General features: G+C 47.4%; 1 protein-coding gene across 10 annotated transcripts in view; it reads left to right on the top strand.

The window, feature by feature from the left end:
• Positions 1-17150, top strand: part of RUFY3 (RUN and FYVE domain containing 3) — a 30671-nt gene that overhangs the window by 8346 nt on the left and 5175 nt on the right. For 5 of the 10 annotated variants that reach the window (XM_088164329.1, XM_014884886.2, XM_088164331.1 and 2 more), the window contains exons 2-13: positions 7871-8044; positions 8732-8849; positions 10263-10364; positions 10482-10605; positions 10804-10865; positions 10960-11025; positions 11128-11197; positions 12145-12237; positions 12668-12748; positions 13131-13298; positions 13991-14088; positions 16690-16809. In XM_088164329.1, the coding sequence (XP_088020455.1) occupies positions 7871-8044; positions 8732-8849; positions 10263-10364; positions 10482-10605; positions 10804-10865; positions 10960-11025; positions 11128-11197; positions 12145-12237; positions 12668-12748; positions 13131-13298; positions 13991-14088; positions 16690-16809 (1276 nt within the window). Of the gene's footprint in view, positions 1-4645; positions 4700-7870; positions 8045-8731; positions 8850-10262; positions 10365-10481; positions 10606-10803; positions 10866-10959; positions 11026-11127; positions 11198-12144; positions 12238-12667; positions 12749-13130; positions 13299-13990; positions 14089-14449; positions 16503-16689; positions 16810-17150 lie in introns of those variants that run through there. The other 5 variants (XM_088164330.1, XM_088164332.1, XM_088164333.1 and 2 more) reach the window with 3 other exon arrangements.

Raw genomic sequence — 17150 nt, forward strand, 5'->3', positions numbered from 1 at the left:
CTGTGGAAATTTTTGTCCTCTTGGGATCACCTTGTAATAGTATCCAGAAGGAATATGAATGCTAACTTGAGACCACTTTCAAGAATTACAGTATTCCTCTTTTTATTAATCCTCCTCTATTTGCACCTAGAGGAGCAATTGGAATTAGAATTTATAACATGTGAAGATGAAATTATCTTTGCTATAGGGCAGAAGCTAAGGTCAGATTTTTTTCTTCTTTTTTGACCAGTAATTTAAAAGTTTTAGTTTCTAACACGTGCTGCTGTAGAATGCTCTGACAAGGAGTTGTACAGCTCTTCAGGAAAAGCAAATGTTCTTCTTAAAAATCCCTGCCCATTCATCTGTTGCACTGGCTATTGAATCATCTGTCAGATTTTTCCTTTTCTCTCCATTTTCTATCCAAGTGTTTTACCATGTTTTTTTGCATAACTCAAAATGGTTTAGGGAAGCAGCATAACCATAAGCATAAGCTTTTGTTAGCTTGGGTTTAGGGTTTCTGTAGTAGTGTGGAATAGGAACAGTAAAGTCATGATAGAGGTGGAATTTTTCAGTGCTTTGGGCCTTTCCCATTACAAAACAAATCTAAATTGTACTGGGAGTGGCAGGGACCTTTCAGGTGTGGACAAAAACTGCAGGAGATGACTCTGTAGTTGGAAAAAACCTCTTAAAACACATCTGGTGATAGAAACCTCTAAATAGATTGAAGTTTGAAGGAGCTGGAGACCAGATTTAATAGAAGAAATGTGAAGTCAGTAAATGCAAGTTAAATGAATTACAGCGTGTCATAAATCTTGGGAATAGCAGTTAGGTCATGTAATCCAGACTTCAATTCAGAAATTACTCTTAAGAGTTGTTTTCTTGGCTCTTTTGAGCTGTGTCAGTCTAAATGAAGTCAGAGCTGGGCAACTCAGGGCAGGTTTATATACCCTCAGAGGTGGTGGGTCGAAAGTGCTGCAGAGAAACCATTTGGGTGTCAACTGAACTGGGAAGTGAGAGATGAGGAAAAAACCTCAAGGGTTTGGGTTTTTATTTTCTTGGTGTAAACTATCAGGGACTAAAATAGGATGAGACAATTCCCATTGCAGTTAGTCATGTGTTTCCCTCTGAAAATAGGCTGGTTGTGCAGAAACATTCTGTATAGCTGCACACAGTTGCAACATAGAGAAACTGGGTAATTCTTTGATGGTGATCATGTGGAGATGAGAGTCAGACTTAGGGTGGGATTAAACTGAGACTTCATGTGATATACACTAGCTCTTTGATTGTCCTATAGGTGTAATGGAGAGTGGGCTGGGGATTTTCAAGCTGTCTGTACTTCTTTATTTCTTTTTATTTCCTCCTGGTTTGTTGCAGATCTTTGACTGCTCTTCTTTCTTTTTCTTTTTTTTTTTTTTGTATGCAAAGCTCTCTGTATATGTGTATAGAGATGGAATTTTTATGCAGTGGATTTTAAATAGCTGTTTTTTTAAGCTACTTTGTCCTGAGTAGATGGTTCCTGGCATTCCAGGCTGCAGACTGCCTGGTGGCTTCCCTGATTTTGGGCTTGCAGGGTATTTGAACATGATACTGAAACCCTTTGCTGGTTCCTTTTCTTTGTCAACAATTTGTGATCCATCACGTTGGCAAACCTAACCTGAAAGAAGTAGTCAAGTACCTCCATAACATGAACAGCATCTACCCCATCTTCTTCCTTGGCCTCGTTATTTGCTATTAAATGTATTCTTAAGGCAACGAGTATCAGAATGTAATTTAAGTATAGTAATGCCACCACAGATTCCCCTTTCATAATAAAGGGACATTGCCAGATTTGGGCCAAGCCTTTCCCAGCAGCCCCAGCAGCAGGGCTGACCAGGCACCATCACTCAGGACTTGCTATATCAAGCTCAGTTTTCACTTCCCAAAACTGCAGCCTTGGGTTTTTTCAGGTTATTTTACTGATGGCTCAGCTTCTCCTTACAAGTCTGTTTAAAATTTCTGTACTTGAAAATGTCAAAAATCCTGACCTATTTAAAAACTCGTGACCTTTTCTCCCTGATGGAACAACCTCTTCCCTCTGAGGGTGGAGAGCCCCTGGCACAGGGTGCCCAGAGAAGCTGTGGCTGCCCCATCCCAGCAAGTGTCCAAGGCCAGGCTGGGACTTAGAGCAACTTGGGATAGGGGAAGGTGTCCCTGCCCATGCTGGGGACAGAGGCAAGGCCTTGGATGGGATGAATTTCCAAGTCCCTTCAAACCAAAGCAGTCTGGGATTGTATTTCATCTGTCTTTGGAGGAACTTGGTATCAAGATGCTCTGTGTGAGGTGATGCTCATTGGTTCAGAAAGGCTTCAGTTCTCAACTCTATTTTAGCCTAATAACGTCAGCCTTTAAAAACAGAGTAAATGTTGAGCAGCAGTGTGAAATAATTCTGATGCTGTTGCATTCTCCCCTGCTTCTTTAGTGAGATGCTGCTGCTGTGGCAGCTAAGGGAGTGATTTGATTGCAAACCCCTCCATTGTCCAAATAACAGATGAGATTTTTGTGATTCATGTATTAGAGACAAGTTCTCCTGTCCCTTCCTGAAGAACTGGCTTGAGTGTTCATTCCAATGGAACATTTAATTCCATAATATTAATCTTCCAGGGCATCTGGTTGGAATGAGTTAATCGTGTTACGGAGACCTAAAAGCCTTGGACATCCTGTTTTCTAAACTTGGTACATACCGAGTCAAATAATTTGCATCATAATCAAAAATATTGAATTTTTCACTTCCCATAAGGACTAATGAAACTATAGAGTTTCAGGTCTTTGTGATCCTTCTGTGGGAACGTGTTTTTCCCCCACTGTTGCTCGGTGAAATTTCCAGACAAGTGGGAAGATGTACAAGGCAAAAGAAGAAATGAACTCTATGCAAAATGCAGCTGGATACATGGAGAATGATGAAAATAAGAAAGAAAGAGCTAATTAAATGTGTGCTTTTGCCTCTAAATCCATGCAAATGCCATAGTACCAGTCATGCAGTTCCTGCTAGTAGGAAAATGGGATTATGGCTTGTAGGGATAGAAGAGAAGAAAATATTTGTAACTCCTTTGGATATTTCTCAGGGAGCTTTACATGGGTTACTTGCTAAGGGTTAAAAATAAATGAGAAAGATGAAATAAAGCCTGTCAGTTGTCTCTGTCCCTGTTACCCAGGTACTGGTAAATCTGGTTGTGGTTATATGTTCTTCCCTGTGTATGCTTTGGATTAAGACAGAAATCCAACCCGTCAGTATTAGACAAAAGCCCTTGCAGTGGTGCTGTGTGGCTTCCCTTACTGTGTGCAGGTCGGGATTCTGGGATGAGTCCCGTTTGTGAGCAGGGTCCTGGGCAGTGTCAGAGACAGCTCCATCCACCACAGGGAGATTGGGTCTCCTGGCCCTTGGCAAGCTGCAGCACTGTCAGGAGAGACCAGAGGCCATCAGTGGTGCACGTGGGAGAGAGAGCATCACACCAGGGCTTTGTTCCTGAAACCACAGGGCTTTCCTGCAGGGCAAGGCCTTGCTGCTGCTGCAGTAGTGCTCAGCCCAGGGCAGTGTTGGTGAAAGGCTGTGGTTTGGAGGAAAAGGGTTAAAAACGTGCTGGCCCAGTGTCAGCGTGAGGGGCTGCTGCAGTACACGGGGCTCGCAGGGCTCAGCTCTGAGTGAGCCCAATGGCCCTGGGTCCCCCCTCCCTGGAGGAGCAGACTGGTACCGAGGCTGGGGCAGGAGACTGGGGCTGGAGGCTGGAGCAGGAGGCTGGCGCTGGCCGTGTGTAGGAGGGAGGGAGGAGGGCCCGGCAGCCTCTGGACTTTGCTCAGGACCGGGGCAGGGGGGATGGAGCCTGTGCCGTGCTCGGGACGTTCTGCCCATGGCGGCTCAGCGCTGGGGAGCGCGGGTGCGTAAGTAGGGAGGGAAAAATGCGCGGGGGCCGGGCCGTGTGTCTGCCTTGGCTCGCTGGCTTTGCAGCAGCCACTCCGTGGGTGTGCTGGAACCAGTTCTCCTTGTCCTGCCTCTCCTCTCGCAGGATTCCTCCCTCATCCCGCCCAGGAGAGAGCTGCTTCCCTGCCCGAGTCCTTAGGGGATCAGCAGCAGCCTGTGACCCGTGCAGGGCTCAGCCGGGTCAGCTCGGCAGGATCTGTCCTTTGGGGTGAGGGTCATAACAGAGTCTGAGCTCTGCTGAACCTTTCAAATGCCCTCCGTGCGTGTTTTCCCTGCTTCCCACGTGTGGCTGTTTCCCTGCCGGCAGTTCTTTGGGCTGAATATGAGGAAATAGAAGCAAAAGCTGACGTTGCATAAATATCACAAGTTTAGTGCTTTTATCTTACAAATAAAGTAATGCTTTTGTTGCTTTTCTCTTTAGGATATGCTTTACAAAAATGTTGCTTGTGTTAGTGCAGAAACAAAGCTTCTGCAGCTTTACTGAAGCCTGTCCTGGTCTGACTGGGAGAAAAATGCTTTGCTCTATTGCTTTGTGCAGACTAATGAACCTTTTTGACTTGCAGATGTCTTGCCACTATGAATTAAGTCTTGTATGATGCAAATCTCCCTTTCAGTTATGCTTTTCTTACACCTTGATTTTGAATCTTTCCTTTAGATCACGGCTTGCATGACGTTTTTCTTTCTTTTCCTTTCCTTTTGCTGTTTGCAAAGACTCTTGGGAGGATTTGACAGATGTGGTGGAGCGATTGCGCGATGATTCCGAAGGTGCGTTCCACACCCACATCTCACAGCTCTTGTTTGTGCTAATCGTTGGCTTCTGCGCTATTATTTTGAGCCTGAGTGCAAAATGCAGTTAGCTTTCCTTTCCAGTGCCAGTAGCTGTGGCTTCCTTGCATTTTCTTGGTGTTGCTTAAATGTTTGCGGGTTTTTTGTACTATTTTGACTTAAAGTGGAGGTAGAAGAAGTGAATCAATAAGGGGTATTTGCTTTTTCCTAAATGCTTTCAGAGGCAGTAGTTTCCTGAGCCTGGCAGAAGCACAGTTTAAAAGGTTGCAGCAACATATGGAAGCTGAATTTTAAAAAATATTTCAGAAATCACTCTGAAGCTACAGATTTTTTTTTTCTTCAGATTTTCTGCCAGTATTTGCCAAGGCTTGGCAAAAATTATTCTAAAACTTGCATTGCAAATTTTTTTTTAGAACTTGTGAAGTACTAAACGAAAAACTTATTTATAGGGCTTCTTTGTTGATTTTTAAGAAACTGTGCAAATATGAAATAGTTGAATCCCCAGCGTAGCAATCGGTCAAGCAAATTGGTACTTGGATGATTAAATCAACTGCAACTGCTCCTGCTTGGGATGCAGGTGTTGGCAGCACTACAGGCTGATGGATGTTCTCATGCCCTGAGCACACTGGTCCTTGCTGCTCATCTTCCATCTTTGCTGCTGTGCTGGGTCTGTGCCCGGGTGCTGCCTGCAGCCTCCCCAGCCACAGGCCACGTCCTCCTCTCCTGCCACAGCAGCCCCTGCTGCTTCCCAGACAAGGACATTTTCCAAGGCAGCCTTTAAGGGAGAACAGCGGGTCGAGACTTCTTTTTTTTCCATAAAATATTGTCTAAGTTGTTGTGCATTTATTCTGTCAGATGGGAGGTGTTTCTCTGCCACATGGAAGCAGCTGTACTGAATTTCAGGTTACTTCAAGTTGGTGTCCTTGATGTAAGATGGAGAACCGTGATGAAATGCTAATGAATTGGCATTGCTTTCAATGGGTTTGTTCACTTCTCCAGTGGCTCATCATTCCCTGCCTTTGATCCAAGTTTTAGCTTCATTTTAGTTGCTTCCTCCTTGTTTTAGAATAAGTATGAGGAGTGATAAAATTTACTGTCAGCAAATGAGAAGTACGAAGACCAGTCACAGCTTAACCCTTTGAGATCCTGCATTCCATTGACTCTTTGTTGACTTTCAGGTTCCTGGGTACAGATTGTATTTTTAAACAAATTACAGGGTTCTTGAATGCTTTTGGAAACATCTTCCTGGAAGCAGCTGGTTAGAAAACATGTCTGCTCTGTAGAAACTGCGATATTTAAATAACAAAATGTCCTGAGAGTTTGATTCCTTCATTTGAAACCCAAACCCTGTGGAAAGGCCAAGGTGAAGGGCTGGGGATTTACTTTGTAGGGTTGGACGTGGGCTGTGTAGGAAAGCCCAGGCAGGGGTTTTGCAGTTAGAGGCAGAAGGAAGTTGGAGAAGGTACTGGCTCAGATGGAGCATGCCAGGTCCACACCAGGGTTTTTATCCAGTCTCACACTATATAAGCTAATTGGTTTGCAGGGTGAGAATCTTGGATAAACTGCATGTGCAGAGCACAGTTGCTCACAGCAGACTAAGGAAGCAGAAACCTTGGATTAGTGTGATACAGTGAAAATATTTTTCTGTTGAAATTAGCCAATAACCACAGCCAAAGGAACATTTTCCTTGGTGCTCTCTTGTACAGTTCATTTAATTCTATGTTAGGGATTGGTTTGCCACCCAGCAGAGTCACTGTGGATGCCTTGCTACCCATCAGCAGCCTTGGCCAGTGAGGAAATGTGATGAGAGAGAGTGAGGAGGAGGTCTCTGTGTGTTGGCAGTGCTGTGCCTGACTTTTTCCTGGGTCTGCATTCCTGGTGACAGTGACTGTTAGCTACACTGCAGGTCATAAAGTGGATTGGAAATCCAGAGCAGGTGAGGTGCTCAGGGTATCTCTAGATCACCAGCCCCATCACCTGCAGGCTGCAGTAGTCCTGAAAGGCAATACAAACACCTCATCAAGTTGAGTCTTTCTGCAGTCCAGTGCTGCTCTGAGCACTGCACTCCTGAATGAGTATTTGGAAGTTCTCTAAACCATGGACATAAATTTAGAGGAGGAGACTTCTGGTGCTGCTTCACTCTGAGGAAGAAGGGGAATGAGAGAAGCTCTGTCCTGAGCTGCTTTTGGAAGGACTGAACAAATGAGCTGTGGTATGAGGTTTGGATGCTGGCACTGCCCCAGCTCTTCCCTCTCCCTGTGCTGGGGGTGTATTAGCTGTGCTCTTGGCTCCCTTTTTGGCTGGTGCCTCCTGCTTAGTTCTGTAGTCTGAGGTGTCCTCAGGTCAGGTCTCTGCTGCCAGGAGTAAATTCATTCGTGGAGGTGGCAGCTTGGTTCAAGGGTCCCTGCTGTTTGCAGCAGCCCTGGATAAATGGGCCTTACAGGGATGAAACTGCCTGCACCGAGAACTGGAGCCCAAAACTTGGGTGTGAGTAGCAGGTCTAAAGGCCTGGATCTTTATAATATGGTAGAGGAAGGATATAATCCTGGGAGATCTGAATTTGGGGATTTAGTATGGCCTGTCAGGAGCCATGAATATCTGCTCCTCACTGGTGAAAACCAGTGGCAGCGTTAAAACCAAGAGAGGGAAGTGGTCCTCGGCTCCATGTTACATCTAAGCTTAAAAAAATCGGCTTGAGGAAGAGAGATGCAAGCTGGGATAGAGCCACATGTTGCTGATTAAGTGTGAGGAAGAACAAGCCACAGGTGGAGGATTCTTACCAGTTTATAGCTGGGGATGTGGGCTGGAACAAGGGATGGCCCTGACAGTCAGAGACACCTTGTCAAGGTGCAAAGGACAGGATGAACACCAGGCTCCAAATGTTTTTCTTGAAAACAGGGAGCTCCTGTAGTTATTGGAAGTATTAAGGCACCCTCAGTATGATACATTGTCTATTCCCATGCCATTGTGGCTTTGGCCCTGAGCTGCTAGTTGATGTTGATTTTTCTCCACAAAAGGCCTGCAGAGTGCCTCCTGTGAAACTTGCTGCCCCAAAAATGCCTTCAAAGCTGAGGCAAAAAAGAGCGAGGTGGGGTGTTACAGTGATAACAGCAGCTCTGTTGCTCAGCAGCATTTCCCTGCTCGTTGCAGACCCGAATTACCTGATGGCTAACGAGCGCATGAACCTGATGAACATGGCCAAGCTGAGCATCAAGGGGCTGATCGAGTCTGCGCTCAACCTGGGCCGCACGCTGGACTCCGACTACGCCCCCCTGCAGCAGTTCTTCGTGGTGATGGAGCACTGCCTCAAGCACGGCCTCAAAGGTATAGCCCACGCTGGGGAGCAGCAGGGTGGGCCACACACAGAGCTCTGCAGCCTGCACCACACCACGAGAGGCTGGGCACGGTCCCTGCTGTGAGCACAAGGGACCGGGCAAGGCACAAAGGCTGCTGCAGGGGGAGGCTGAGGCATTGCAGCTGCTTGCCATCTTTACAACAGCAGTGCAGTTGTCCTGGGTGAAACTCGGTGATCAGGGATTACGTTGGCTTCTGGCAAGCTCGTGATTCCTTTTTCTGTATTTCCTTGTGCTTTGGGAATGCATCCCCTTGCTGGGAGAAGAGCTGCAGCCCTGGAGCTCCTTTCTCAGTAGCTCTGTCTGAATGGAGGGTTTGGGCTGTGTGCAGCTCGTGGCTTGAAGCTGCTTTTATAGCAGAGCCTGTGTTTGTGAAATCCTGAGTCACAGCTCAAATGGCCAGGTACAGACTGTCCTTTAGTGCTGCCCTTGCATGGTAGTAGCTGGAGGTGGGAAGCAGAGGGGTGTGAAAACGGGTGATCTTTAGAGCCCTTCCCACCCAAACCATCCTGAGATTTCAGGATATCAAATGCCTGCCCAGCAGCAGCCCCAGAGGAAGCTTTCTGGCAGGATTTGGCTCATTTGTTCACTTGTTTGAGAATGTGTTATATCAGCATAGGTCTAATAGGCTCACTTTTTATTTCTCCTTGTTTTTTAGGCAAAAAGACTTTTCTTGGGCAAAACAAGTCGTTTTGGGGACCTCTAGAATTAGTAGAAAAACTTGTTCCTGAGGCTGCAGAGATTACAGCAAGTGTTAAGGATCTCCCAGGGCTGAAGTAAGTACACTCCTGTATTGCATGAGTGCATAATAGGGGTTTTATTGTGAAAAGGATCCTGGAGAAGAGAAGGAAGGGCAAACAGAACCTTCAGGAATACATCTGTCACCTTCTGCAGATAAAAATGGATTGTTGCTCCCTTACTTTTCATCAAGGATCTGCAGCAGCAGAGCACAGGATATATTCTTGCTCTGTTAAGAATGTGGCAACTTAGGGGCAGCAGGGCATTTACTGCTTGTGCCTCAGGCATGGGAACAGCCTTTATTGAGCATTTATGAAGTCAGATTCAAGAGGAAGGGAATTAACAGGAAGGTGCTAGCAGTTTAAATAGTTTTGAGGCTGATGTAGGTAATTCTTCTTTTAAATAACTTCAGGTAAAGTGCATGTGAGAGGAAAGCTTAGGCACCAAGCTGGAGAAAATGGTAGTTTGTGTTAAAGAGGGGAGGCAAAAAGCCACAGGAAGCATATATTATTTGTCAGAGTTTGGTAGGAATTGCAGGCTTGCCTATTTCATAGTAAAAGAAACTGTAAGAAGCTTTTAGCTTGGAATAGAAAAAATGGGTAAGGAAGCTTTTTGTATGAGCATCAGGACTAAGGATGGAGTCATCTTTGCTGAAAGAATAGGTGTATAAATTCAATAAATTGCTTTTGGGTTAGTGCTTAGTCATGTACATGTGTACAAGTGCTTTCCTGGAGATCTGTGCAGCAGCTGACAGGACCAGTGCTGTGCCAGGACTCCTGGTACCTCTTGCTGTTGTAGAGCATGGTAATGGGAATTGAATGGAAGTGAAGAACAGTTTGAGAGTGTTTCTAAGCCTTGTGTTCACAGTGACCCTTTAGAAGTGCCAGGTCCTGTTGGGGAGTCAGGAGTGGGCAGTAGTGGCCATGGCTTCCTTGGGCTGCTGCTGCTGTGCCAGGTGAGGTCAGACACGCAGGCCAGCATGTTAGAGTGCTGTCACCCCAGGGGCTGGCAGAGAAGAGGGGCAGGACAGGCACTGTGGCATCCTGTGAGGGCCTTTAGGGACAGAGCAGCTGAGGAGAACAGAAGTGACTTGGTGTTTCTGAGCTGTCTGGCCAGATTGCCATCCAGCTGGCCCACCCCAAGGAGTGGTGTTGGGCAGCTGTGCTGGTTTGTGCATGTTTCTGAGACTTAGGAGAACTGGTTGTGACCTGAAGCAGCTGATCTGTCTGGCAGCATCCAGCAGGGATAAAGCCAGGCAAGTCTTTTTAAAATGGCAACAAAACCATCATGAGTTAAATGACAAACAGTGGTGGCTTCATCGGTCTGTTTCTCTGCACCAGTGCCAGCTCTGTCTTGCAAGTGCAGAAACTTGAGGTCGGGTGGGGTTATTAGAGCTGCTGGTGACTGTGCCTTGCAGGGTGTCTGGAGGTGTTTGTTTCTGCCCTTTGCAGGACACCTGTGGGCAGAGGAAGAGCTTGGCTTCGCCTGGCTCTGATGCAGAAGAAACTTTCAGAGTACATGAAAGCCTTGATTAACAGAAAGGATCTTCTCAGGTGAGTGCTAGACTCATTCTCATGAGTTAGGTTAGGTTCACTTCTGCTCTCCTGGTGTAAGATCTTGATCATGTTCCCCATGTCACTGCTCTGTTTCTCTTGCCCTGCATCCCACAGTGAATTTTATGAGCCCAATGCACTGATGATGGAAGAGGAAGGTGCCATCATTGCTGGCCTCCTCGTAGGCCTGAATGTCATCGATGCCAACTTCTGCATGAAGGGAGAGGACCTGGACTCTCAGGTATTGGGTGTTCAGTTAATGGGTTTGTTCTGCTCATTTCAACTGGAAAAAAAAATTCATTAATTTTGCATAGCTTACTGATGTGATGAACCCCATCAGCAGGTGCTGATGTTCTAGCTATAAACTTCCACACCTGGCAATAGTGGGTTGGTCTTAGAAACCAAGTGTTTAATGCAAAAAGCATTTTTTCTTCTCCAGGTCGGAGTTATTGATTTCTCCATGTATTTGAAAGATGGGAACAGCACGAAAGGCAGTGAAGGGTAGGTGCACACACAGTTGTCTTGCTGCTCCTCTCTTGGGAATGTGTTCCCAATGTGTTCAGGTGTTCCAGACTGCCCTGTTTCTTTTTTCCAGAGATGGTCAGATAACTGCTATTTTGGACCAGAAGAATTATGTGGAAGAACTCAATAGACATCTAAGGTGAAACGTGTTCTCTTGGCTCTTTATTATCTCGGAGAGCAAAAGACAAAACAGGATTTTAAGAACTTTAAGAATTACTGTAGGGTTTTTTCTCTTCCACAGTGCTACAGTAAACAACCTGCAGGCCAAGGTGGATGCCTTGGAGAAATCCAACACAAAGCTGACTGAGGAGGTAAGTGTTATGGAAAACCACGGGATTTTTTGCCCTTTGGGAGTTAGGGATTAACCAGGGAGGGAGGGGTTCCTTTCAGATGTCTGGTATAAAGAATGAGGGGAGTTCAGTGATGGAACTGGAACAGCTGACCTGCCAAGGAATTCACTGGCTGCCGCTACTGAGCACAAGCTGGAAAATCAACTCTATGTTTATGTAAATTTGCAAAAAGTAAAGGAAAAAATGTCCTAAGTGAGATGTCCAGCAGATATGTGAGGCATAGGTACAGTCTGTGTTTTACCATGGGTCTGCAGCTCATTACTGATGGCATAAATGTCATCATGTTTTGGGGCCAGCTCCCTGGCCAATGGGTGGCAGGTGTTAGCTGACAGAATGAGTGGCTTTTGGTGTATGACCTGCACAGTGTGGTACCAGGAGATGAATTGCAGTGGTGGCTGCAGTTTTGTGGGGGTTTGGGAAGGAGGGTGCCAAGGGAAGCCTGCAGTGTGTGCAGAGTGAGGCTGCAATGCCAGCACACGCTGTGCCAGGCAGGGGGTGGGTGATGAGCTGTGTCACATGTCACAGCTGTGTGTGTGTCGGGCCTGGGCTCTGCCAAGGACTCACACTCGCACCCGGGAGTTGTGTTTGGGTTTGGCACAGGATAGCAGGGCTGACCCCTTTGTCTCTGAGCTGCTCCTGTGTGTGAACCTCAAGTGAGTTGGGAGTTTCAAAGCCAGAAGGAGTTTCTGAAATTCCTTTTGCCTTTGACCACACACTTACCATGAATCTGTTGGTCTGCAGTGCAGTCTTCCCTGGGAATTCCTCTGAGCCAGCTGTCCTGTCCCTAAGAGTGCTGTGTGCTGCTTGTGCTCTGTTTCCAGCCACATCTTCCTCTTCTGGTGGGGTCAAGAGAGAAAAAAGCCAGTCAAGTACGGTTGTGGTGCATTACTGTTGTGTTTTGTTCCCAGCTTGCAGTTGCCAACAACAGGATCATTACACTGCAGGAGGAGATGGAGCGGGTCAAGGAAGAGAGCTCCTACATCCTGGAGTCCAGTCGTAAGGTTGGTGTGTGGGTGTGGGTGTGTGAGGATTGCTGAGCCCTGGGGCAGGCCCAGCCTGAGTGCCTTGTTTGGAGCGGGGTTTATTTCCTTGTGTGTCTCACACAAAGCCCACAGTGGATTAGAGGGATGGCAGGTGGGCCCTGTGCAGAGGGAACAGATGGGCCCTGGCCACAGGGAATCCTGCCTGGCCATAGAGATGGAGCAGGGAGTGTGTGCAGAGCTGGGAGCTCCCACAGCTCGCTGGGCAACGTGTCAGGGGATAGGAGGGAGGGAGACTTACTGTGAGGAGGGCAGGAAAATCAGGAAATAGGGCTTGTGCTGGTTTGTCCTGAATTGTTGCAGAATTCCAAGTGTTGGGGAAAAGCCAATAGCGAGGCCAAGCGAGGACTGGCAGTCCACATTACCAAGTGAACCGTGTCTGTTCCCTCAGGCCACCAAGGACAGAACTGCTGACGGGCAGGCACTGACTGAGGCACGGAAGCAGCTCAAGGAGGAGACTCAGCTGCGCCTGGTGAGCACTGCAGGGGCTCGGGGCTCACCCCACAGGGCTGCAAAGGGTCACTGCTGGATACATACATGGGGAGCAAAATGCCTGATGTGAAGGTGTTAAGGAAATAAAATCTGCTGCAGGAAATAAAATTTTTGCTTAGACCTCTCCATGCCAAAGACAGGCCCATATAGAATTCCCTGACTGTGCTAGCCATGCTGCACACCTGGCTCTGATACTGAAAACGGGGGAGTTCCTCTCCCTCAGGCATGTGCCAGATGTGTGACTCTGAAGCTGTGCAGGGAAGCTCACTCGTGGGGAGGGACCGTGTGGGCAGAAGGGAAGGGTGGTTACCCTGGGCCATGAGGGGAGCTCCTGGAAATGCTGAGGGCTCCTTGTGTTCCAGGATGTGGAGAAGGAGCTGGAGGCGCAGATCGGGATGCGGCAGGAGATGGAGCTGGCCATGAAGATGCTGGAGAAGGATGTCTGTGAAAAGCAGGATGCACTGGTGGCACTCAGACAGCAGCTGGACGATCTCAGGGCTCTAAAGCATGAACTGTCTTTCAAGCTGCAGGTAGGGAGCTAAGGAAGTGCAGGGAATTGCAGATGAAGGTGAGAGCTGCAGTGCATTTATTCCTCCTGCCTGTTGGAAAGGGGCTGGATGTGGAAGGCTCACAGGCTGTGCACACTCCTGTCCTGCTGTGAGAACATGGGAACGTGGTGGAGGGTAAAGGCAAATGCAATTTCTTTTGAACAAAAATCCCTCGTGGTCCAGAAATTTGTGTGTGAGACAGGGGAAAGCATCTTGTGTGGTTCTGTGGTGTGAAAAGAGTGATGGGAGCTTTTGTGTGTGGCCCCTGGTGTAACTCCAGTGTGGTGACACAAGCAGACTCTCCCAACAGCAACACAATGCTCAGAACAGATCCTAAAACCAACTTGGCAACAGGAAGGAGTTGCTTTTGGTCTCCTTGAGTCAATGGCTTTGTTCAAAGCAGCTGAATTATATTAAGATATTGAATATTAGCAGGCATTGCATCATGCATTTTCCATATCCAGGAAGATTCATGGATGGTGGCATTGCTCTGTTGCAGGGTCCAGATGGAACCTGCGAGATGTTGCTCCTTGCAATACTGATCTGGCATTTACCATTCCAGCACTTTTTCCTGCTTCCTTGCCTTCTGCCCCATTCCATGTGCCAAATGATTTACGAGTGTTTATCTGGGATTTCCTGTTCCTTACACAACTCCCTCCTGCTCCTTTTCCCAGAGTTCAGACATGGGAGCGAAACAGAAGAGTGAATTAAACAGCCGCTTGGAAGAGAAAACAAATCAGATGGCTGCCACCATCAAACAGCTGGAACAAAGGTAAGACAGGAAACTGAGCCATGATCCACTCGTGTGTCCTTTAGTGTAGTGTCCCATGGATCCAGAACATGCCAGGGGAGAGTCCCAGAGCTCTGCTAGACAGAACTGCTGAGGGGAGCAGTGGGAGCAGCACCTCTGGGACTTGGTTAATGAGGAACAAGGCATTGCACTCGATTGGGTGCTCTCATTTTAGGGTTTTTGTTGGGAAGGGTTCTTAGTAAACAGGGTGGTTTTCTTTGTAACAAGTTAGTGTTTCAAAATGTTGCATGATACCTACTGAGCTAATTCACATGTTCTTTTTCTCTTGCTGTTCTTATTTTTTCTGTTTTCTCATCATCCTCATTCTGACTTACTTATACAGTGAAAAGGATTTGGTGAAACAGGCAAAAACCTTAAATAGTGCAGCAAACAAACTGATCCAAAAGCATCATTAGACATTTTTATGTCTGGCCACCTCACAGCTCTGCCATCAGAACTCATTTATGAGGGGAGAACTTGAGAATTGCTAAAAGCAACTGTTAAAATGTTAATTGTCACCTAAAGTTGATTTGGGATTTGCGGAGTTTTTAAAATCAGTGAGTTTTTCTGCCGAGATTTAGTCGGGTTTAACAATCCCCAGCCCTGCCATTTAAACCATGTTCAAGTACCAGCGAGCTGGCCATAAGCACCCCGGGAAGGCATCGGGAGCGGGGAGTGGCCGTGCCCAGCAGCACAGCCGGGACCGCGGCCAGCTCGGGACACTCAGCTCCTTTTCTGTCTTGCCCTTTTGTGAAGTAGATGAGAAATGCATCCCTGGAAGTTGTTGACAGTAGTTGTGTGCGTAGCCCAAGCCGTTCCCCGTTCTCTCCTGTTCTGTGGGTTCAGCCCCGAGTCCGAGCCGAGCGGGCGCGACGCTGGCCCGGCACCGGGAACAGCGGCCCTCCCGTAACCAGCCTGCCTGGATTCTGCCTTAGGGACTTGGGGGGAGGGTGGGGACTTATCCTTATTCCTTTCAACTTCATGTGTCCAGAATTAGTAGCTGTAGGTGTCTTAGAGTAACACGGTAGAGTGGTAAGTTCAGTGGAAACCTCCTTCTCTTTGCATTGCTTCTACCTCCGCCAGGAATCCCTCCAGACGGACCCCGTGGTCCTTCCTGACCCAAGGAAGTGGAGGAGAGGTGTTTCGGGAGGTCTCTCCCCTTCCCAGAAAGGGAAGTTACCGGTTTTATAAAAAAAATAATCTGATCTTTGTTTAAAGGAAACAAAAACACATTAAAAACAAGAGAAGGAACCCGGTGTGCAGCAGTGGGGAGTGGAGATGGAAATTTGGTCCTTGCCCTTTTCTTGTCCGAGTAGTTGGTGGCTGAAAAGAGTTGCCTTGTACACTTTTTGCATTTCTTCTGAGTTTGCTCTGCTCAAAACAAATGGAATTTGCTAATGGAACAAGAGCTAAAGCTTGGAAATGCCTCTCAATAGAAAAATAATTGCCAGTTTAACACCCCAGTGCAAAATCTGAAGTAACTGTAGCTTGTACTATTATAAACTAACGTTCTTTGATCACTGAAGTCCCTGTGCTGGCCTCTTGCAGGCTTTAGGTTTCTAAGTGCTCCTCGAGATGTTTTTCTTTTGGAAGGTCAGATTTGGGGAGTTCCTGTGTCAAATAAGGGGTTTTTGCTCTGGTGAGATGGCTGTAGTAATTCTTTGGTGCCAGTTCTCCCTTTGACCTCTGGGACGGTGCTCCTTGGGTGGCAAATGTGACAAACACAGGAGGGAACACCTCCTCAATGTGTTTAAAAACCCCCGGGCTCAGCCTGGTCCCTGCAGATGTGAGCGTGGGCCACTGTGGGGCTTGTTCCCTGGGCTCCCAGCACAGCCCTGCTGGGAACCTCCCTGCCCCGCCCGAGCTGCATGCTTCAACCTATCCACTCACCCTCTGTAAGCTGCTACTAGAAACTCATCCTAACTCCCTGGAGAAAAAATCATCCTGAGGGAAAGGTGCAAGCTTTGATCGAGGTGTGTCAACAGCTGCTAAGGGCAGGAACCCCCCTGCCCCTTGCCACAGTTCTGCTGTAGGAACAGGGGGTTGGATGGTGAGGTTTGTGCAGAAATCAGACAGCTTTTAAGGATCTGGCTGCTTCTGATGTCAGGCCCCGAGTGGGAATGTGGTGGTGTACCCATGTCTGGGGCTTGAGCCAAGGTTTCCATCCCTGGGAGAGACCAGGAATATGCACTAATTCTCAATAGAGTAGCTACAACCTATCTTGCAAGTTCCAGTTACCTGTGCAAAGCTGAGATGTAACGTACATTAAACCCCAATTGGACTTAAAATTCTGTGTACTTGAGGTTTGCTTCGAATCTGGATAAAAGTGATGTTTTCTGTTTCTCATCTAATGGCTGTAAACTGTAGTGATAGAATAAAAACTATTGAAAACGAGAGCTTCTGCCTGGTTCACCTACATTTTGCTTTGCTTTGAACTATTTTCCTCCTTTCCATTGTTTTTACCATTCTCTTTTTTTTTGGCTTTACCTTTTCACTGGGTTTTTTTATTTGTTGGTTAAACTCAGTCTTCCTCCCCACCATGGCTTTTGTTTTTTATCACAAGTTCATGTGGCTCAAATCCAGATTGCGACAGGCAGAGAAGGAGCGGCAGCTGGCCCAGCAGGACAACCGGCTCTTCAAGCAGGAGTTTGGGGACAAAATCAACAGCCTCCAGCTGCAAGTGGAAGAGCTCTCCAGGCAGCGGTGAAGAGACCCTTTTCCAACCTCTTTTCTGGGCTCTTGTTGCTGTGTCTGGGGGAGAGCAGGTGGGGTGATGGCAGAGGGAGCAGGGCATGGACAGGGAGCGTGTTAGATGGCACGAGTGTAACTCCAGGCAGGGAAATCCTTGCTAACAGCATCACTTGGACACTGGCTGCCCACAGTAGTTGTGGATGCCCTGTCCCTGGATGTGTTCAAGGCCGGGTTGGACAGGGCTTGGAGCAGTCTGATCCAATGGAAGGTGACCCTGCATATGGCACAGGGTAGAACAAGACAGTCTCTAAGGTCCTTTTCAACTCAGACCTTCTGTGATTCCGTGATAATTG

The sequence above is a fragment of the Sturnus vulgaris genome, chromosome 4 (assembly GCF_052056855.1).
Source record: "Sturnus vulgaris isolate bStuVul1 chromosome 4, bStuVul1.hap1, whole genome shotgun sequence".
Taxonomy (NCBI): domain Eukaryota; kingdom Metazoa; phylum Chordata; class Aves; order Passeriformes; family Sturnidae; genus Sturnus; species Sturnus vulgaris.